At 39.5% G+C, this 23,575-nt stretch overlaps 3 protein-coding genes and 1 long non-coding RNA gene across 20 annotated transcripts in view; 2 read left to right on the top strand and 2 right to left on the bottom strand.

Annotated features, from left to right (window-relative positions):
- The window catches only part of LOC308194616, a 64,769-nt gene extending 59,811 nt beyond the window's left edge, over positions 1-4,958 (bottom strand). Inside the window, exon 1 of the long non-coding RNA XR_013950760.1 lies at positions 1,196-4,958. This is a non-coding gene — a long non-coding RNA (uncharacterized lncRNA). The remainder of the gene's footprint in view (positions 1-1,195) is intronic.
- Positions 1-16,536, top strand: part of LOC308194611 (uncharacterized protein) — a gene marked incomplete at its 3' end in the record, with an annotated part of 363,375 nt that extends 346,839 nt beyond the window's left edge. The window contains exon 2 of the mRNA XM_080590726.1: positions 13,361-16,536. Coding sequence (XP_080446852.1) covers positions 13,579-16,536 — 2,958 coding nt within the window. The 5' untranslated portion in view covers positions 13,361-13,578. The remainder of the gene's footprint in view (positions 1-13,360) is intronic.
- A 1,180-nt stretch (positions 16,537-17,716) lies between these two features.
- Positions 17,717-23,575, top strand: part of LOC308194612 (uncharacterized protein) — a 975,354-nt gene continuing 969,495 nt past the window's right edge. Inside the window, exon 1 of the mRNA XM_080590727.1 lies at positions 17,717-20,788. Coding sequence (XP_080446853.1) covers positions 17,740-19,722 — 1,983 coding nt within the window. The 5' untranslated portion in view covers positions 17,717-17,739 and the 3' untranslated portion in view covers positions 19,723-20,788. The remainder of the gene's footprint in view (positions 20,789-23,575) is intronic.
- The window catches only part of LOC308194613 (uncharacterized protein), a gene marked incomplete at its 3' end in the record, with an annotated part of 64,235 nt that continues 61,441 nt past the window's right edge, over positions 20,782-23,575 (bottom strand). For 16 of the 17 annotated variants that reach the window (XR_013950735.1, XR_013950736.1, XR_013950739.1 and 13 more), the window contains one exon: positions 20,782-23,050. The remainder of the gene's footprint in view (positions 23,051-23,575) is intronic. The other variant, XR_013950745.1, reaches the window with a different exon arrangement.

The raw sequence follows: 23,575 nt of genomic DNA, 5'->3' as shown, positions 1-23,575 counted from the left end.
TCAATCACTGCCGAAGTGGCCAAATGTGATCCCACATTATATCCAAACTTTCTCATACCAGAACAACTTGGGGCTGTGGCTCAATTATTTGTTGTGTTTTATTTTCACTTATTTTTAGCAAGCAAAACACACTGAAAAACAAAAATATTCATTTGGGCCATAGGAACATTCATATTTGATAACATTACTGCCAGTTTAATAGGAGTGTGCATTAGGATTCTGCGGAGTTCTGAATACCTTGATATTAGGTAAACCAAAGACATTCAGATGTCTCTGAATGTGTGCATATAACAACAATATTCAGTGCCTATATTTTTCTACAGACATTTTATTTTGCCTGAGGAATCTACTTATTTGTGTTATTCTACTTAATATTGTACTATATACAGAGGAGAAATGACATTTTATCATCATGCATTTATTTTCTTATTAGTCATCTTTTAGGAAAAATATTCAATGACATATTCAAATTGTTTTTAAAAGTTTATAGTTACTATTATTGTATAATTACAGTCTGGAGGTATAAAATCTTGCATAAAGTAAATAATCTCTTTAAAAAAATAGACCTTGATTACTCCAGTAACTGACTTGTTCATTGCTTATAGCAAACATATTACTGTCTGAATTTTTATATTTTTATAGTATTATGCTACTAAAACAGTATTATTATTTTGCAACAAGAGGCATATTTTCATTGGATCCCTTTTGAGTATTTGTTCCCTTTCATATTCAGATAATTTAGGAACATTTGAGGAAAATTATTTAAGATGTCTGCATTTTCTGGATTTTAGAAGTTCAGCAGTCAGCATTTTGACTCATTCCTGGCAAGTAAAAAGTTATTTTCTCTCCAGCGAACTTTTCACGGAAACCATTCAGCTTTTGACTGAAGTTGTGGTCCATGTGCAACAGTGGCAGTTTTAGAAACATACCTCAAGAAAACGGACAGGAAAGGTTTCGACCCACACTAGAAACTTCGCTGAAAGACATTGAAGGCAAGCCTCTGTATCACTTGTGAGTACTCACAGAATGTTATTTCTTTAAGACCACAGGAGCTAGAGAAATGGAGGAATTCATTGCCAGAAGCTACACAGTGAAACTAAAAAGTATGGAATAGACCAGACTATCAAAAACATTTTGTAATTTTTGCTAGATCTTCGAAACTATATTAATGCCTAACTTCCATTGCAAGCAGTACCTTAAATGTCTTAAAGGAGCAGAGGTCCTGAATGTGTTCTCTTTCTTGAAAGGGTCCATGCTTAGTTCTAGGAGAAAATAATAATAATAATAATAATAATAATAATAATACACACACACACAGAAACCTCTTATCGTTATTATGTGACAGATTATGCTGATTGATGTTTAGGTTCAGTGTTTGCTGTGGCAGAAGTACACATGACTTCTAAAATGCAATTATGCTTTTTCCGTCTACATTGTTATAATAGCTAATTACACAATATCTGTTTTTACTTGATGTTTGATGTTTCTTCCATTTACTGAATTCTTCTTCTTATGCAGCATACTCCTTGGTAGATCTAGGAGTCACATTAGACATTCTGTATTGTTTATACTAATCTAATCACAATTACTAATGTTATCACAAATTTTTTCTCTCCCCTACAGTTTGTAATTTAAGGTTATATACTACGTCAAATTATTGATATTTATGTATTTGCTTGCATTTATGAGAAATTCTATTTTTCACATTCTGTACAATACTATGGAAGTTGTTTGCATAAAGCACTGAAAGGTAATGTTTTTTTTCTCTGACTTAATGGTAATTTTTAAAGCTAGTAAAATAGCACTAATTCTCAGAGATGTTTTCAGCAAAGCTAAAACTAATGACTATTACTGTAACTTAATTGGAGTACAAATCAATTGCTTTTCTTTTCATTTAAAGCCTCTTGTAACATCTTTACAAATAACAGATTTTTATTTTTCAGGGCCTTTTTTAATCTTTAAACAGAACGGGATAGTAATTTACCCTGTAGAATAAAGAATAACAAAACCTTTTTTATTACAGCATTAGCTCTAACCAGTAAGTTAGCACAACTATGTCTTCAACAGTCATCTAATTTTCTATATCTGTTACACTTTGGGCTTTCCGGATGGGAATTTAGGGGTAAGATACACCACTTACAATGAGGTACTTAATAAGCAGGATACCACAGCTGGTGTAGAGCAGTTTCCAGTTTATCACTTGCACACATGATCTGTACAGAACACACTCACACCAGTCAGGACCTCCAGTCTCTATCCAGCTCCATGGACTTGGGGGGCCAGTACACTCATTATGGGTAGTTTCACATCCTGGCTGGCATTCAGCAGTCTCACCTCTGGCTCAGCCTTCAGCACAGTATTGGAAATCTGTGGGCACATCTTCGATCACCCAAAGCTACTGCTTTTGTTATTTGCAGGCTCTGACTTAGATGGTTGACTTAAACTGCCAGTGGCAACTGGGTTACATCAGCCCAGGACAATCCCTTTGATTTTTCCTATATTTAAAGCCAACTAGCTGTTCTTACTGAGGCTAATATCACCTTCTAGCTTACTGCCTCAAATGCATTATAGGGACATAAGCTGTGAAAAAGTTCACTCATACTTTTGTTTATTTCTGTGTATACCTAAAGCGATAGGAATGAGCAGATGTAGTTGAGAGCTTTTGGGCACATCTGCCCAGTAACCACTATCCATGCTTGGTTTGTTCTCCCAGGGCATACCAGTATCACCGAATGAATAAAGAGGTGAGCAGTTATAGTCATGATATCACCTACCTGGCAGTGGTTTTTAGCTGAGCTCACCTTGTGGAAAGGCTGTGGCCAAACTGGGGAATTGTCTGAATATTTTGAACTTATAAAACCATTTGCCTTGAAATTTGACAGTATGCTGGTACCTGTGCAGAAACATAAATATTTATTATAACTGCTTGTTTCCCAGTCTGCATCTTCCAAAAATTAAGGCTTTATTGGAATTCCTGGATATAAGCTAGTTCATATGTTATATGTCTTTAAAAGAAATAGTAAATAACAAAGCTTGCTAAATCTATGAAGTAAAGTGGTTGCCATGCTAATTACACTCACTGGCAGAGTTAGGCTCTTCTGAGCTCTCAGCCATTTAGGATGTAGTCCCTCCCGCGCGGGCTTCTCCTTCAGCCTGCACACACAGCCCTGCTGTTGCCTGGCTGCTCCAGGCGTGGGGATCACAAAGGCAGCACACACAGTCAGGGCTGCTGCCTAACACTTAATGATGAAATATGCACACACCAATATTTTTTGCTTTATATAGCATGTGGGATCAAAGGTGCACAAGGAGAAAGAGCAGGTAAGGAAAAAAGCCTTACCTGAGCTTTCCTAAACCAATATTTATTATGATAGGTACTCTGATTATAGACAACTGAATTCAGGGACCTAAGTTGTCCCTTCCAGCTTACTGTTACTATGATTTTGATTATAGGTGTATAATTCCAAATGAGTAGTATTTGAATCCTGTGTGCTGGAGGACCTACTCTGTATTTCACATGTAGTAGTGTCTGGCCTTAAACAGGGAACAGATTCACCCTTCCATATGGTGTACGAGAATTTTATAGCCTTCACCTTCTTTGTGGCTTTTGTTTGTTTTTAAACACCATTTCATAGAGAAATCTTTAAGATTTTTTAGTTTTTACCTGTATTCTCAATTACCTTATATTTTTCACTCTCATATTAAAATTTTCTGTCCCTTATTTTAACACCCTACTTAAAATGAATAAACAATGAGAACGTTTGTCTAATCATGATCTAATATGGATAATTTCATACAAAAAAAAAGGAGGAAAAAATGAATAAGTAATAGGATATGGTTTTCTGAGCAGGATAAATATAAAACAGAAAACCTTAGAAATATGGCCATAAGGTGGAATGACTGGATGTCTCTACATAACATTCCAATAGTCTTGCCATTTTTTGAGTTGCAGGCAATTAGCATAAAATAAAAAGTTTAGTTTTGTTGCTGCACCATCTTATCTCCAAGTGTCAATAGTATCCATATCTAATTTGAGCCAGTCTGTGAAGTTAGACACTGAATTCTTTCTAAATGATAAGATGTCACTTACCATGACATTAGAAGGCTGCTAACAAAGAACCTGTATAACAGTTCTTTCTTATGTAGCTCTCATCTTTTGTGAGTTACTGAATTCAGAGGAAGATGAATTCTAGAAGGAGACACTGGAATTTACAGCACTTGAGAAAAAAAAATCATCCATTCAGACAGTTGTTTAGATTTCAATACAGTCTGTTTGCTCAACCTTGCGAAGTTTGAAGTTCACCGGTGCTGTTGTTAGAAAGCTGCAGACATGCTATTTAAATTTTTGTTAAACCTCTACCAAGACTTCATCAAAATATTTTTTATGATATCCTGTGTAACATGTTGAACTTAAAGATGATAAATGGCAGTAATGAACTACTATATTTCCTGAATTAAATTTTTTTCCTGTACTCTTATTTCTTCTTATTTAGCACAGTGTACATTGTATAGGAAGCGCCACTGTTATCAGATCATCTAAATCACACAACACTTTTTTTCCAGGATAAAAATTCAAACTCAGTCTTTTGTTTGAAAAATATTTCAGCTTATCAGTTAAAACATAATTGCAATAGTTTTAAAACAATTGTGATCTAAAGCATCTTTCCATTTTAATTCATAATGTAATACAAAGTGTGCAAAGCATTCTAATACATGCCATTTAGCATGATCTTTACAGTTTCTTGAGCCATGCGCAGTCTCAAGAGTAACAATCTTTGTTGACTAATCATCACTTATTAGTATTGTTCCCGTGATCCCTACCCACTCAGGTTACAGCAGCAAACACTTAAGTGTGTATAGCTTTTCTTGAAAATGTTATTTGTGTTATGAAATTAAAAAAAAAAGCATAATTAGCAAAGTTATATTTACCCAATAATAAAGACAATTTAATTAAAAGAAAAAACCAGCACATTTGAAAAAAATCAGAATGCAGTGGATATACCTGAAAAGGCAAAACAATAATTCAGTGGAATTAGCGTTCACTATCTGTAATGACTTACCATGAAGACCATACTTTACCTTGAAGGAGGTCTACCTTTCTAATTAAGATAGAATATTATATGCAACCATTTTGAAATTCTGTCTTGTGTCCCCTCAGGCTGTATCATCATAAAATCTTCTGGTCTCTCTTGCAAAAACAATGGTGCTGATGAAATAATGTTGAATTTTGCTCAGGTAGCAGAGAGCTGGGCTAGTGAATTGATACACGAGCTCATGTCTGTCAGTCCTGCAACTGATATTGCTATTACTACAACTTGTCTTTTTTTCCTCCAAGTGAACATAGTCAGTGAATACTAATTACAAATTCATTTTTATCTGTGTAAGAATTAAGTGAAAACAAAACATACAATAACTTACATTTGGTACTAACTAGATTGCCAGATGTGAATGTAGGAAATGTTGAGCATCAATATAGAAAAATATAGACAACTAGAGGAAAAAAAAAGTGGGATTGAACTATACCTGAACCTTCTGTAACTGATACAGAAGGAAATCTAAAAATTTTCATATAAAAGAAATAAAATAAAAACAGGGGGGAGTGTTGAGCAAATATCCCACCAATAACTTATCCTCAGCTTTCAGATGTTATTATGGACCAATATCATACCTGTTGTCTTCCTCACTTTCTCCCCCAAGCCGTATTTCTTTCTTATCCCCCCCCCTCAATCTTCTTTTTTATTATTATTATTCTTGTTATTTTTGTCAAATATTTATTCTGTATAATTCATTAAAAAGTTAATTGGATTTTTTCTACTCTCTGCAATAAAAATATTTACAATTTACCTCTTTATTAAAATACCTCCTTTTTCTTCCCAAATTGATGAAGCAGAGTTATCTACTTCAAGGGTATTGATAACAAAACCTTGTCCATTTTGCCAGCATTTATTTTACTAGTTTTTAAAGTTATAGTTATTTGTAACTGCACATTATTCAGATAGAAAGAAGTAAGGAGGAAGGAAGCTTGAACACAGGTAGGGAAGGACTTTGGAAAAATGGTTGGTCTCATAGAAGGCAAGTGATATGTTGGTGATACCCAACAATTTCTCCACAGGACAAGAAATGGGACCCATCTCAGATATTCAGATTACAACAGTATTAAACCTCTTTCACTCAAGTTTATGAGCTGATGAGTACAATACTTATAGATGCATATATACATAGTGATTGGTTGAGACAAACAAAGATTTCTAAATGATGGTTATGCAACTTTCTTCATCTGCTCATTTTCAGGAAGAGTCTCGATTAAGTACTTGCATGCAATTGAAATGCAAAATATTAACCAATTTATGCAATTACTTCAAACAAGTTTTTTTTCCTGATTAATTCTAAGGAGAATAAGTATCCAGATACTTGGAGTCAAGATTTTTTTTTTTTTAATATTTCCCTTTTTAAGGGATCTTTACTGCCAGAGGTTAAGATTTATAGTTCCAAATATCACGAAGTTTAGATAAGTGTGAGGAAAACAGAGTGTTAAAGTTACCTTGATATAATAATGACTAAACAGACAACTCTTATTCTGACTTGGGATAGGAAGGGGTTTGTTCTTGGTCTCAATTTTACCATGCATGTAATCTAGCAGTATCAAACATTTCTACCTATTGCAAGAGTTAAAATTAAGTTTCAGTGATGAATTGCATTTCAAGAAAGATTTAAAATCTGAAGAAAAAAGTATCTCAAAGCATTAACAAAATGTTTGGACTAATCCCAGTTATTTTACTCTTTATGTTCCTAAAAAGGAATTAAATTTTTACTCAAAATGAAATCAGTGTTTGGTTTAGAGTCATTAAAAGAATTTAACAATAAATATGCAACATAGAAACAGCCTATTTGTTAATGTCATAATACAGCTAGAATATGAAATAAGAATGAGAAATGACCACAGCTGAAGCTCTGGCTACAGTCAGGAAAAAAAAAAAACACGCATACACACACACATCTCAGCTGTAAGGGAAGGAAGACAGATGTAGTAAACCCATATGAGACCATAGTGCCTTCAGCTGCTTACAGGGCAAATATCAAAATATCAATACCTCTATCTTGTGGAAGTCTAGCTTTCATTTTACTCTTTGCATTGAACATGATGAGTCTTCTTGTAAAGAGAAATCAGTAAGGCTACCCTTTTCTCAGATATTTTGCTTATCTAAGCTTACTATATGTTTTAGTATCTTCTTTTTTCCTTTGATAAACTATGTTCCAGTGAGAAAGCGTTTCATGTTCTTTGCTTATACATTTAAAACACTGAAGAAAATATTACATATTCATTTTCATGCAACAAAACAACTCTGTTCTTGAAAGTCTATAAGATGTCCTGAAAGACAAGGACTGTATCAGGCCAATAGTTCTGTTTCAGTAAGTCATAAGCACTAAACTTTTTAACCAGTTATTTATATGTAAAAGAACTTTATCCAGTTGTATTCATCAACAAAATATGTCAAGCTCTAGAAGTAAAAGACAACTGCTACCTATTCAGAGTAACAACGTATGAGATTTTTAGAAGGAAAAAAGAAGAAAATATTAGCTAAATGAAAACAAGCAATCAAATTTGCTCATAAAAGACACTAATGAGCATAATATAAAAATCATAATAGAGAAATCCAATATAGATTAAAAATGACATTTTTCAAAAGTGAAATTAATCAGGACTTTATGGCTAGCACTTCCAATTTTTATTACATGTTTTAAGTAATCTTACAGCAAGATGTCATCTTGATTTCAGCTGGATATTCAGGCAGAAATCTTCTTTAAGATAGATAGTAACTCAGATAGTATACTCAGAAATGTTATTGTCATGTTGAAATTTATTCAATTTCTTGAAACACCATTCTTCTCGTACTTGATTTTCTTTTGTTTTCTTACATTCTATAGGAATCAGTTTGGATTTCCTTTTTTGAAGATTCTAGTTTGCAGAGCAAAAGCCATTCTGAATGCTAGAGTCTTCTACCCATTGCACCAATTACTGCCTATTACTCAAGTAAGCAAAATGAAGATAGATTGTTCTCATCTCAGGATGGCATGATATACAAGAAATGATCTTCTTTCTCTTTGCAACTAAGCTTTTAATCATTTATTATTAATAAAATTCTGTAAATTATACACATAATCAGAAAAGGTTCACAGGTAATTTAGGAGATGAGGTGAGTTTTCTTTTATGAGCGTAAAGCTTCAGTAGTTTAGTTATACCCTATATTGTCAAAGGTAGTATAGGAACCAGGGACAATAAAGTGTTCTAACTTGTGGCACTGATAAAGAATGAATTTTCAATAGCATTTTTACTAAAAGTTAGTGCTTTAAAAGTTTATGAGAAGTAAGAATGCTTAGCATATCAGGGTGCTGTATATCCTTAATACATTCATGGAGACTTCTTGAAGTGCACGGACCTGTATACACAATACAGCTTTTTATTGTTGACCTGGTCTAGAGCCCTGTGAGTATTTTTACAGTACATTATTTTTTTAGAACCAATAAATTACTCATCTTAACCATTGAAGTATAAACATGACGACTTTTTGTCAGGCTTGACTATGATACTATTACAATGAATTATGGATTTTAGTGGTTATCTGCTTTTGATGTGGTGCAATAAATCATGATCATTTATGATTGGTTCTGAACTTGATATTGGTTTTTCATATAGTCTGTACTACATCTGCTAGGTTCTTCAGAGTTTTACTTTTAAAGATGTCAGAGTATTTCAAGATAACATCACACTGATTTAAAATTATTTGAAAAGCAGAAGCAATATAAAAAATTTAAAAAATGAAACATTTTCAGACCTCTCTTCTATTCCATATACAATTATATACATTGAAAAAAAAAAGCGAGCTCAAAATTCATAATATTTTGTTAAAAGACGAGAAAGTGAGAATAAAAAAAAAAAAAGAATTGTCCTATGTGTAAGTTGGCAGATATTGGCAGTTGATTCATCTAACAGCAGTGTTAATCTTACCTTCTTTACACCCAATCTGTCAACTTTTCCTATATCCTCTGTATTACCCAGAAATGGAAGCACTGGACTAGGAGTTGAGCCGGTCCCCCAGTGAAACTACAATTTTACACTAATTCTACTTTATCCTGATTAATTATTCTCCTGTTATCAACATTTGAGTGTAGGATTTTTTTTTCTCCTGACTTTTTATACTACCTCTTTTTCGAAGGATGCATCTTTCTTTGCTTGCTTTTCTTCTCCCTCATTTGTCTACCTTCTCTTGTATTATACTGTGCTTTGTTATTTATTACTACAGAGAAGGAGAAGCCTAGACCCAGTAAACTGGAGTTAGACTTAAGGGATTCATCTGGTCACTCCATTTGATGACAAAATAAAAAAATCTCTTTCAATCTTAATCCAACTGTCAAATAGTCATAATAAAAACCATTGAATAACATTTTTTTTCTAATGAACTAAAATAATACTTTTTTTTCTTTTCCCCTCCCAGATTGAATAAATTCTTGTATTTATTTGAAGTTACATAGGACACGTAGGACAGAGAAGGAGTGACTTCTTTCCCTTAGGGAAGATTTGCACAGGCACAAAAAAAATAGTTTTCTCCTTGTCTGTCATCTAAGAATTTGCTAGAAAACTCACTATTTTTCAGCAGTATCCGTCTCAGGTGTTTTTTGATCCTCTTCTTTTCAGATAGTACTTGGTGACTAAGTCACCATAACAGTCTCACTGCATGCATCTGTGTTCAGCACAGCTAAGTGCACTGAATGTAGATTAGAAGGGTTTGTTTGGGTACAATTTATCCCTGCTTTACTCTTACTATGCTTTACCATCAGCTATCCTTGGAAACACGCTACCTACAACATCTGCAATGCAGGATTCTTTAAGGAAGGAAAAAGATGGGCTTTTTCCCCTATAATAAGCCTCTTTTCCATTTCCTAATTTCATATTAATTACTGCCATAATAACCAGAATCATTTTTTACACTCCAGAGGATGTATAGGTGGTAGATATGCCTGGGTTCAAGAGAGAAAACAAGATCCTCCTAAACCTTTTTAATACACTTTTTTCCTACTGTTTTTGTTAAGAAAGTTTTGGTTAGAAAATTGAATGCTGGTATCCTTTTGAACTTTTATCAATAAGAAAAACCTCAGTTCTTACCTTTCTTTTTTCTCCCTATTCTAAAGTCATTCACTTACCGTATTCCTCTAGAAGTTTATTAAAGCAGCTCAGGAAAATTCTCTTTAAACAAAGAAATTACATTAAAGTTTACCCCAAGGATACAACTAGGTCAGAAATAGGTGTTAAACAACAAATGCCTATTTTCCTTTGTTACACATTAACACTTCTTTGTTAGTATTACATTGTTAGAACAGGAGTTCCCAGTGTTGCCTCTTACCTTAACTTCCCTTACTTTTGTAAGCCAATAAGGCTACTTGGCCGCTTCCCCCCTAAAACCAAACAAAGGACAACTTCTACAACAAGGAGAAGAATAGCACTGGTACAGCTATGTACCAGGTTTAGCTGGAAGTTAGAGACTGAGCAAGGAGAAAGAACACTTGCAGAGCTCACACACATTATTTTAACTGCAAGTTAGCAACTTAAAAGACCATTTTCTACCTGGCACATCTTTCCTAGGCAGGATCAAGCACAGGAAAAGAAGTACTAGTGCAGTTAAGCACATTCTCCATTCTAACTCATTCCACTGCTGCCTACTCAGCACAAAAACCATCAAGAAGACAAAACACACTGAAAGGAAAACTCATGCGAGCAGAAGAAGCCCAGTCTCATCAGAAGGAGAGTCAGTATTACCATTGCCTCCAACCTGCAACTGGTAACCAACTGCACTGCTTGTTAAGCTAAACCACCTAGCTGCAGGGAATAATCACTGCTGAGAAATAGCTGCAGCTCTGAGGTTGTGCTTCCTAGAGAGCCTGGTGTTTGCTCCTTCCCAGCTGGAGCACGAGCCTCACCAGAGACCCAGCTGCTGTATGTCAGACACAGGCTAAGAAGCCAAGTCAAGCACTCAGGGGGAGCAGATGAGCCTACTGTAATTATTGGCAAGCTATTCAACCTCTCACCTGTGTGGGCTTGAAGTCGGTTAACGGTTCAACACCCCTAGGTTCAAGCCTGGGGAATGTAATGTTTCTTTTAAAGAAGTAAGAGCCCAAACTGCCATTGAGCAGTTTGGTTGTGGTTTAGTTTTCTCTGCAATAATTTCTCATACAGAGCCTGCAAAGTGTTATTTTACTAGTTTGATTGGAACCAAGCAGGACCAATCTTTAACTGATAGCCCTTCACAGTGTTTCCTTAGTATGACTTTGTCTCTTAACTCAGCCTCCAGAATTTAACTCTTCATTGTCAGGCAAATATGTCACGTAGGTGATTATAAATGTAAATTATATTTATAAAACATAGTAAGCACTTTTAGATTCTCTTCATAGTGCTGCCCAACTTACCTCAATTTTTTGTAGTGAACTGACTGGTTTGTAAAGAATTAGCTGATTAGCTGTCTTATAAAAATGTGAAGCTAGAAGGTACTTGGACTCCAAGTTTCATTAAAAAAATCCTGTAAAACAGTTTACAGTGCCCCCATTTCTTCATCCATACACAACAAATGCTGCAACAATTTCCCCAAAGTAACACTCACACATGTGACTTGATTTGGCTCATGATTTAATTAGATTAAAAATTTAAAGCTGACAATAAACTCCTGTCAATAATTCCTTAGAAAGCTGAGATTTTACATTATGGTTTGTATTACCAGGACCTCTGACTCCCAGCCTGAGCCTTCCTGATGTGTGATGCCAAATGCACAGCATCTGTACCTCTAACGGCCTCCAACAAACATTACCATCAAAAATAGCTTGCAGCTCACATCTGAGATCCAGTGTGGGTTAGGAAAAGAGCTGAAAGAGATTTTTTAGCATTCTGTTGGCACTTGCAAAATATAACACATCTAAATCATGATATTCCCTTTGGAAGAAAACATGTATATTACTTCACAGTTTACAGGGACTATTGCAATACCTCAAATTAGAGTTTAAAACTAGAAGAGCCATGGCCATGGGCATCCTCATTTCACACAGTGCTAAAAGATGTTTACTACCTCCTAAATAAATACAAATAATGAGATTTGTATAATATGTAACTTTCGTATGCTGCTCTGAATTTTGTTGTTTGCTAGCAGGTAGCCTAAGGAATATAAGCCTGCCAAATGTACTTCATCTCCAGCTGCTGGCTGCTTTTACCAGCTTTTCTTTTTCTCTATCTGACTGGAAATTAAAACAAACAAAATAAACTAACAAACAAGCAAAAAAACCCTTAATCCCATATGAGGGCACAGAACACATCATGATGATTGCATAGTTAGTTATGGTACACATAATATGGAAACAAATGAAATAACCCATGACTAAATGAATTCCTGGGTCAATGTATCTTAAGGCCAGTAGGGGCCCTCTATGGCTCTACAGACTCACATTAAGAGCCTGGGCCAAGATTTCAGGTCCTTGTTGTGCCTAAAAAACTGATGCATGTGGGAAAGGTTGTTTTTCCTTCTTTAAAAAAGAGCTGCTCTTGCTTTTGGAAAAATGTCAAAACCTGAAAGCACACCTAAGCAAAGAAACATAAACATGAGCCAAAACAGCAGCGGCTTGCCTTCTAAGGATGTATTAGATGTCAATTAAAGTCTGTAACTTATGGCCAGTTCTTCAATGGGCCCTGCTGATTTCAGAGATGTGTATACATTCCCAATCACGCCTGATGTGGAAGCTTAATTTTGCAAACTGCTGCCTGAAGATAAGCTCATTTTGTGTGTGCAGTAAAAAGATAATATCAAACACATCCTGGAAATCATAAAGTGAAAAATAAACAATATAATATAGATAATTGTCCTGGTTCCAGTTAGGACAAAGTAGCTCATAGTAGCTGGTAGGGTGCTATGTTTTGGATTAGGATGAGAAGAGCGCTGATAACATGCTGATGTTTTAATTGTTGCAGAGCAGTGTTTACACCAGGCCAAGGACTTTTCGGCTTCTCGCTCTGTCCTGCCAGTGAGCAGGCTGGGGGTGCAGCAGGAGCTGGGAGGGGACAGACCCAGGACAGCTGACCCAAACTGGCCAAAGGGGTATTCCATACCATCTGACGTCATGCTAAACAATATATAGGGGTGGCTGGCCGGGGTGGGGGGCCGGCTGCTCGGGGATAGGCTGGGCATCGGTCAGCGGGTGGTGAGCAATTGCATTGTGCATCACTTGTTTTCTTACACATTATTATTAATACTATTATCATTATCACTATTATTATTGTTATTATTATATTCCTGTCTTAATAAACTGTCTTTATCTCAACTCACAGGCTTCACTTTCCCGTTTCTCTCCCCCATCCCAGAGAGGGAGGGGGGAGGGTGAGCGAACGGCTGTGTGGTGTTTAGCTGCCAGCCGGGTTAAACCACAACAGTCCTTTTTGGCGCCCAACGTGGGGCCCGAAGGGTTGAGATATCGACAAATCTGACCAGAGTGTGTTAAACTAAAATTGGTATAAGTATTGGACCTGCTTAATAGTTGCTAGTCACGATGTTGATTGCCTTAATCTCCGGTCTGCTGTACCTGTATTCCAAATTGAGTTTTATGGTGCGTTACTTTCTGTATGTGCTCCCTGTTGCACTGTTTATCCTTTCCGGGCCCTGGTTTAAGATTGTTATGGTACTGTGCGGTGTAACAATGGCTTATGAAATGATGAAATATCTGGTCACGACTCTAACCTGGTATTTGTACTCAGCACTGACGTCGACTCTATACTTTGGAACCCATATCTCGGAAACTATTAGCAATTACACCTATTGCCTGTTTTCATTAGGGAGCCAATCTGTGAAGGGGACAGGGGAAGACATGTTTCCCTACCTGTTCACTCTCCCTTTCTCCTTCACCACCACCCTCTTATCCCCCGAGCTAGTTACGGTGGTTCTCCGAGATGTTGAATATCCTTGGGATACTCAGACCAGCCTGCTCTTGTTGTTATGTCTCCTGAACGCGCTTCAGATTTTGTGGAGGGTTAAACAACTACTTAGGAATCTCATCCGGAGATCTGTCTTGAGGCGGGATAGTTGCGAGTGGCAGGGAGTGTGGGAGGATATGGGCAGGTTTCTAGAGCAGTGGTCACCTCCAGTGTTTTGGACATTCACCCCTGAACAACTGCAAAATCCTAAAAAGCTGGCAGAATGCTTGAAAAAAAGGTGTCATGACTCTGGCAGTTCCAAAGTGACACAAATCACTGTAGCGTGCTGGGGTCTGGCTTGTGCCTATCGAGCTGCAATTGATGCTACTAGCAACCCAGCTCCAGCTCCTGCAGCCGCTCCTGCTCCTGCAGCCGCTCCAGTTCCAGCTCCTGCAGCCGCTCCAGCTCCAGCTCCTGCAGCCACTCCAGCTCCTGCAGCCGTTCCAGTTCCAGCTCCTGCAGCCGCTCCAGTTCCAGCTTCTGCAGCCGCTCCAGCTCCTGCAGCCACTCCAGCTCCAGCTCCTGCAGCCACTCCAGCTGCAGCTCCTGCAGCCGCTCCAGTTCCAGCTCCTGCAGCCGCTCCAGCTCCTGCAGCCGCTCCAGCTCCTGCAGCCGCTCCAGCTCCTGCAGCCGCTCCAGCTCCAGCTCCTGCAGCCACTCCAGCTCCTGCAGCCGTTCCAGTTCCAGCTCCTGCAGCCGCTCCAGTTCCAGCTTCTGCAGCCGCTCCAGCTCCTGCAGCCGTTCCAGCTCCAGCTCCTGCAGCCACTCCAGCTGCAGCTCCTGCAGCCGCTCCAGTTCCAGCTCCTGCAGCCGCTCCAGCTCCTGCAGCCGCTCCAGCTCCTGCAGCCGCTCCAGCTCCTGCAGCCGCTCCAGCTCCAGCTCCTGCAGCCGCTCCAGCTCCAGCCCCTGCAGCTGCTCCAGCTCCAGCTCCCGCAGCCACTCCAGCCCCTGCAGCAGCTCCAGCTCCTGCAGCTGCTCCCACTCCTGTGTCTGGGTCAGAGAAACGAGCTGTAGCAGCGCAAGTTGACCCCGCAGAGGGTATTCCAACCCCTGTGGCAGACCCTGTGTCTGGATTAGAGAAACGAGCTGTAGCAGTGCAAGTTGCCCCTGTAGACAAGGTGAAGAAATGGTATAGAGGCTCAGGTCGTTTACAACGCAAACAGTCTTCTGCTAAGTCTGGGCATAGTGAAGACGAGGCTGGGCCATCAAAGGTGCAGGAGACTGAAGATGAGGATGAGGATGTCGAAAAATCAACAGTAACTACCCGGACTCTACACCAGCCATCAAAGGTGCAGGAGACTGAAGATGAGGATGAGGGTGTCGAAAAATCAACAGTAACTACCCGGACTCTATACCAGCGTGAGCTACGAGATGTGCGAAAAGATTTTGGTCGCTGTATAGGCGAGCAGCTTGTCACCTGGCTGCTCCGGTGCTGGGACGCTGGAGCCAATTATGTGGAATTAGAGGGCAAGGAAGCCAGGCGGCTGGGATCCCTTGCTAGGGACGCATGCATTGACAAAGCAATTGGAGATGGAGCACGATCTCGCAGTCTCTGGAGGCGTCTCCTGTCAGCTGTGCAGGAAAGGTATCCCTTCAAGGAAGAACTTGTATGTCTACCAGGCAAATGGACCACCATGGAGAAGGGAATTCAGTACCTGAGGGAATTGGCCGTACGGGAAGTAATTTATAAGGACCTAGACGACGCACAAACATCCGCAGATCCAGATGCAGTCCGGTGTACACCACCTATGTGGCGGAAGTTTGTACGGAGTGCACCATCATCATATGCCAGCTCATTGGCAATAATAGCCTGGAAAGCGGAGGAGAATCCCCCAGTGAATGAAGTTGCTAAATTACTCCGGCAGTACGAAGGAAATCTCTCCTCTTCCCTACAGGCCTGTGTCTCGGCTGTGGAGAAACTCTCTGAAGAGGTCCACCAACTTAAAGAGAATTTATCTTCCCCTCCACCTGAACGAACCAGTGTCCACCAGCTAAAAGAGAATGCTTTGCAGAAACTTTCTGAAAAGATCCACCAACTTGAAGAAAGATTACCTTCCCCTCCACCTGAACGAACCCGTGTCCACCAGCTAAAAGAGAATGCTTTGGAGAAACTTTCTGAAAAGATCCACCAACTTGAAGAAAGATTATCTTCCCCTTCACCTGAACGAACCAGTGTCCACCAGCTAAAAGAGAATACTTTGGAGAAACTTTCTGAAAAGATCCACCAACTTGAAGAGAGATTATTTTCCTCCCCACCTGTACAAACCAGTGTCTCAGCTATTAGGGGTAAACGTTCATCTATGCAAGGAAGACAATATGGTGGGCACATACACCGCGCCACCCTGTGGTTTTACCTACGTGACCATGGAGAGGACATGAGAAAATGGGATGGAAAATCTACTGCGACCCTAGAGGCACGGGTACGTGAATTGCAAAGGAAAACAAGTGGGAAAAAGGAATTCTCTGAAAAGTTTGCTGCTCCAACTTCCAGCAAGCAGTCCTTTAGACACAGAAACGAAGATTCTGACCAGGACTAGAGGGGCCCTGCCTCCAGCCAGGGGGAGGAAAGGGACAATCGAGTTTATTGGACTGTGTGGATTCGATGGCCTGGCACGTCAGACGCACAGAAGTATAAGGCTTTGGTAGACACCGGTGCACAATGTACTCTAATGCCATCAAGCTATAAAGGGCCAGAGCCCATCTGTATTTATGGTGTGACGGGGGGATCCCAGCAGTTAACTGTATTGGAGGCTGAAGTGAGTCTAACCGGTAATGAGTGGCAAAAGCACCGTATTGTGACCGGCCCAGATGCTCCGTGCATCCTTGGCATAGACTATCTTAGAAGAGGATATTTCAAGGACCCAAAAGGGTTCCGCTGGGCTTTTGGCATAGCTGCCTTGGAGGCAGAGGACATTAAACAGTTGTCTACCTTGCCTGGTCTCTCAGAGGACCCTTCTGTTGTGGGGTTGCTGAGGGTTGAAGAACAGCAAGTGCCGATCGCTACCACAACTGTGCACCGGCGGCAATATCGCACCAACCGAGACTCCCTGAGTCCCATCCATAAGCTAATTTGTCAACTGGAGAGCCAAGGAGTGATCAGCAAGACTCATTCACCTTTTAATAGTCCCATATGGCCAGTGCGAAAGTCTAATGGTGAGTGGAGACTAACAGTGGACTATCGTGGCCTGAACGAAGTCACGCCACCACTGAGTGCTGCAGTGCCGGACATGCTAGAACTCCAGTATGAACTGGAATCAAAGGCAGCCAAGTGGTATGCCACAATTGATATCGCTAATGCATTTTTCTCCATCCCTCTAGCAGCACAGTGCAGGCCACAGTTTGCTTTCACTTGGAGGGGAGTCCAATATACTTGGAATCGGCTGCCCCAGGGGTGGAAACACAGCCCTACCATTTGCCATGGACTGATCCAGTCTGCGCTGGAGCAGGGGGAAGCTCCGGAACATCTGCAGTACATCGATGACATCATTGTGTGGGGTGACACTGCAGAAGAAGTTTTCGAGAAAGGGAAGAAAATAGTCCAAATCCTTCTGAAGGCCGGTTTTGCCATAAAACAGAATAAAGTTAAAGGACCTGCACGAGAGATCCAGTTTTTAGGAATAAAATGGCAAGATGGACGCCATCAAATCCCAATGGATGTGATCAACAAGATAACAGCTATGTCTCCACCAACTAGCAAAAAGGAAACACAAACTTTCCTAGGTGTCGTGGGGTTTTGGAGAATGCATATTCCAAATTACAGTCTGATTGTAAACCCGCTCTACCAAGTAACCCGTAAGAAGAATGCTTTTGAATGGGGCCCTGAGCAACGACAAGCCTTTGAACAAATTAAGCAGGAAATAGTTCATGCAGTAGCCCTCGGGCCAGTCCGAACAGGACCAGATGTAAAGAATGTGCTCTACACCGCAGCCGGGGAGAATGGTCCCACCTGGAGCCTCTGGCAGAAAGAACCTGGGGAAACTCGAGGTCGACCCCTGGGGTTTTGGAGTCGGGGATACAGAGGATCTGAGGCCCGCTATACTCCAACTGAAAAGGAGATATTGGCAGCATATGAAGGAGTTCGATCTGCTTCGGAAGTGGTCGGTACTGAAGCGCAGCTCCTCCTGGCACCCCGACTGCCGGTCCTAGGCTGGATGTTCAAAGGAAGGGTCCCCTCTACACATCATGCAACTGATGCTACATGGAGCAAGTGGGTTGCACTGATTACTCAGCGGGCTCGAATAGGAAACCCCAGTCGCCCAGGAATCTTGGAGGTGATTATGGACTGGCCAGAAGGCGAATACTTTGGGATATCATCAGAGGAGGAGGTGGTTCGTGCTGAAGAAGCCCCACTGTACAACAAGCTACCGGAAAATGAGAAGAAATATGCCTTGTTCACTGACGGGTCCTGTCGTATTGTGGGAAAGCATCGGAGATGGAAAGCTGCTGTATGGAGTCCTACACGACGAGTTGCAGAAGCTGCTGAGGAAGAAGGTGAATCGAGTCAGTTTGCAGAAGTGAAAGCCATTCAGCTGGCTTTAGATATTGCTGAACGAGAAAAGTGGCCAGTTCTCTATCTCTATACTGATTCATGGATGGTAGCAAATGCCCTGTGGGGGTGGTTACAGCAATGGAAGCAGAACAACTGGCAGCGCAGGGGCAAGCCCATCTGGGCTGCGGCATTGTGGCAAGATATTGCTGCCCGGGTAGAGAACCTGGTTGTAAAGGTACGCCATGTAGATGCTCATGTGCCCAAGAATCGAGCTACTGAAGAACATCAAAACAACCAGCAGGTGGATCAGGCTGCTAAGATTGAAGTGGCTCAGGTGGACCTGGACTGGCAACATAAAGGTGAATTATTTATAGCCCGATGGGCCCATGACACCTCAGGCCATCAAGGTAGAGATGCAACCTACAGATGGGCTCGTGATCGAGGGGTGGACCTGACCATGGACACTATAGCACAGGTTATTCATGACTGTGAAATATGTGCTGCAATCAAGCAAGCCAAACGGTCAAAACCTCTTTGGTATGGAGGACGATGGCTGAAATATAAATATGGAGAGGCCTGGCAGATTGATTACATCACACTCCCTCAAACCCGCAACGGCAAGCACCACGTACTTACAATGGTGGAAGCAACCACCGGATGGCTGGAAACATATCCTGTGCCCCATGCCACCGCCCGGAACACTATCCTGGGCCTTGAAAAGCAAGTCCTATGGCGACATGGCACCCCAGAGAGAATTGAGTCAGACAACGGGACTCATTTCCGAAACAACCTTATAGACACTTGGGCCAAAGAACATGGTATTGAGTGGGTGTATCACATCCCCTATCGTGCACCAGCCTCTGGAAAAGTTGAACGATACAATGGACTGTTGAAGACTACACTGAAAGCAATGGGTGCTGGGACATTCAAAAATTGGGATACACATTTGGCAAAGGCCACCTGGTTAGTCAATACCAGGGGATCTGCCAACCGAGCTGGACCTGCCCAATCAAACCTGTTACGCACTGTAGAAGGGGATAAAGTTCCTGTAGTGCACGTAAGAAACATGCTGGGTAAAACAGTCTGGGCTACTCCTGCCTCAGGAAAAGGCAAACCCATTCGTGGAATTGCTTTTGCTCAGGGACCTGGATGCACTTGGTGGGTAATGCAAAAGAATGGGGAGGTCCGGTGTGTACCTCAAAGGGATTTGATACTGGGTGAGAATAGCCCATGAGTTGAATTGTAGTATGTTAATTATTATATAATAATGTATGTCATCACTACCATGATTGCTATATATCATAGATGAAAATGGTGATTAATTAGAATGTATTGGACAGAGTGTAACCTGAGCATGACATAAATGGTATGGAATAAGGGGTGGATATCTGTCCTGGTTCCAGTTAGGACAGAGTTAAGTAGCTCATAGTAGCTGGTAGGGTGCTATGTTTTGGATTAGGATGAGAAGAGCGCTGATAACATGCTGATGTTTTAATTATTGCAGAGCAGTGTTTACACCAGGCCAAGGACTTTTTGGCTTCTCGCTCTGTCCTGCCAGCGAGCAGGCTGGGGGTGCAGCAGGAGCTGGGAGGGGACAGACCCAGGACAGCTGACCCAAACTGGCCAAAGGGGTATTCCATACCATCTGACGTCATGCTAAACAATATATAGGGGTGGCTGGCCGGGGTGGGGGGCCGGCTGCTCGGGGATAGGCTGGGCATCGGTCAGCGGGTGGTGAGCAATTGCATTGTGCATCACTTGTTTTCTTACACATTATTATTGTTAATACTATTAACTATTATTAACTATTAACTATTGTTAATACTATTATCATTATCATGTGGGTTAAACCACAACAATAATAAAATCTACTATTTTATGTCACTTAAAAAAAATCTCTGTGTATATGTATATGTATATGTATATGTATATGTATATGTATATGTATATGTATATGTATATGTATATGTATATGTATATGTATATGGCAAGAATGATAAACTCTAAAAAATACTCCAGACATGTATACAAACATTAATCTCTGAGGGGTTCAAAAGAAGTTTGAAAACTCAGAGACACTACAGAATGCATTAATCTCCGTTGTCAAAGTACTCATATCCATGAATTTCCTGGCAAAATCTTCCTAGGCAACACCTGCCACTGTACAAACAACTTGATGCTGAATTCAGGAGTGCTAAACCTAGAAGCAGATAGTCCGTGCTCTTTGCAAACCATCAGTTCTGAGATGTTTCCACTGATCACCTCTTCTGGTGGCTTCCATGGCAATTGGTTCAAGTAGGGTGAGTAAAAACTAGGCAACAATTTCAGAATAATTAATTTCTCTCAGTACCAAATGGTAATGATACATTATGAACAAGAGGACATGTTCCTTGTCCATGAGGTCTTCTGGGACTCATGAAATAGAAAATGTTTCCTAAATGAACAGAGAATAATGACTGCAAGCAGAGGAAGAAATAGGAAAGAAGTACTGCATTAGGATTGCAGCATGCCAGCAACAGCACCAAGTGAAGTTACAGTAATACTGCTTCTTTTTTACTACTAATACCATGTTCTATTAGAATAGAATTCCATCTCCAACCTATTTTTCATAAACAAAAAGCATTTCAAAACTTTTAGTGCTATATTTATACCAGTGAGGGCCCAAATCCTAGATATATTGAGACACTGAATTCCCAGGGGCCAAGTTATGTACCTATCCAGGAGTTTAGTACATTTAATAATTTGTGCACAAATTCGCACAAGCAAAAAAACAATAATGGCTTTCACATACGTGGCTATTTTCCCTCAGGAAATAATTTTTTTGAAAAATCATGGAACAAGTAGTAAATAAGATAGAAGATAAGCTGTTAGTCACTTACTGGAATTTTTTTTTAACTTCTCTTTTACTCCCACACCAGGAATCCAGTGTGTGCTACTACTCATACATTTGAGCTGATAGCTGTTATATTTAGTAAAACATGCTTGTGATTCATTACTTATGTTCTCAAACACCCTTAGAGATAAATTCCAATGAAGCTCAAAGATTCATCTGAATGGTTGCTGAAATGACATTTGATAGTTTAGGAATGTGTTGTAGATGTCTAGACAAATCTGATGGTATGTTATTATAATGCCCTTACAAAACTCGTAAGATACACTATTGCTAGTAAGATGAAAGAATTTAATCAAATATCTTTAATAATCAATAATCTTCAGAGGAAAAAAAGTAACCAAAGTGTGACAGGTCAAACTCATTTGCTGGAAAACCTGACTAAAAAACTGTTGTCCATGGAGGATTGGCAAGATGTGCTAAAGCCCAAAGCCATAAGAAGCTGCCTTATCAGAAGCAGCTGATTTGAAACAAAGCAAGTTCTTTATATTCAGTGTTTTCAGTGTAAAGTGGTATGAAAAAGTTAATGTAATATCTTTGCTCGCTTTGTCTTTTTCAAAGCTTTTCTGCCTTTCTATGAAATGTTTGTCTCTAGCCAGTAACTTCTATGGGTAGGCTCTGTAATAGTATCAAATATGTTCATTTGAAGGACTGTAGAGACTTTTTAACATTCATAGGCCTCAGGTTCACAATTAGTTTTATGTCTTCATTGCCCAGGATAACCTCTGCATGTGCTTTTCCAAACATGCATGTCAGACCTTGTTTATACAGATACAGACCTTACTTTCTGTCATCATAAATATGGATAAGCATATGACTCAGTTCACTCTTCGAACAAATGTTTTCATTACTTCCTGCATCTGTGGATGAATCACTGCCCTCGTTATTCCTTTACGTTGGACACTGCAGACTGGAATAGCTTTTAGCGTGGTTAATGATCTTAGAATATGGAAAGAAGAAGGAATTTTTGCAGAATCGTGGATTTAGAATTTGCTGAATTGTGATCCTGAACAAGGCAAAGAAACATGAGGGATGAATATGATGGCAGCCTCAGGGCTATATCATAAGAAATCACAGTATACATTTTATGCAGGTCTATTTCTGTATATATGTAGACTTAATATTATCACAAGGTACTTACATATCAACAAAACAATAATGATAAATTACATAATATATGCCATTTTTAATGTCGGCATGATACAGCTGTAAGACTCAAGAAGACAGATTCTTCTTTAGCTACATATTTCAGTAACTTCCTACTAAATTCCTAAATTCCTGGAATTTTAGAAATTATTTGAAAGTATTCTAATTTGAAACTTTTAGGGGCAGATTGGGCTTGGGGTACATTTAAGTGGACTCAGTCTCTTTCTGAATTTTGATCTGCTATAACAGAACTATAACAGAACTATTTTTAGCACTTTATAAACCCAACCTTTATCGAGTACTTACCCAATTGACAACTGCATGAGGAGTATTTGCATATATAACTATACACCTAGTTACAATTGCATTTCTGTTTTGAGCACAAGTCAGCAGAACAATTTAAAAAAGATATGTTTTTAAATACTTAATGGAGAACTGTGTTCTTTTCCTATTGGAAATCTATTGTGTAATTTTTTTTAGTGTTATTCATTCCCTTCTTCCTCTTAGATGTCTTCGCATCCTCTACCTGTGGCACAAGAAAGGTATTTTAGATTAGTTTAAAATGCATCTGTTGGCTAATAATCTCTATTCCCAGAAATGTGCCTTAAAGAAGCACCGTTGGTTGAATATTTATATCAAGTAAAGACCAGTTCTACAGTGCTTCAGATCCTATCTTTCAGAGCCAAATAAAAATAATGATCTATGGTTCATGTGAATTCATGAATAAACCAGTGTTGAATTATTTTGGAAATCACTCTGCTTAAAATCAATTGAAAATTTAGTGTACAGAGCAATGCTGCTAAACCCAGCTCTCCAAGATCAATATTTTACCATTTATCAGCACTAGGTGATATGCTCCAAAGGATGGAACATGCTTCAAATGGCACAAAGTCTGCCGAGCCACAATGAAATTGTAGGTGGATAATAGTAACTAGATATCTTGGGACCATCTGTCCCATTTATATATTTTTTTAAAAGGACAGTGCAATAAAGTCATTAGTCTGCACCAGCTATGGGGTCTCACAATACTTGTTTCTTAACAAGAAATGCT

Source organism: Anser brachyrhynchus (assembly GCF_964034855.1).
Source record: "Anser brachyrhynchus genome assembly, chromosome: 4".
Lineage (NCBI taxonomy): Eukaryota > Metazoa > Chordata > Aves > Anseriformes > Anatidae > Anser > Anser brachyrhynchus.
The sequence above is the reverse complement of the archived record's forward strand: the minus strand, read 5'-3'. Positions and strand labels throughout refer to the sequence as shown.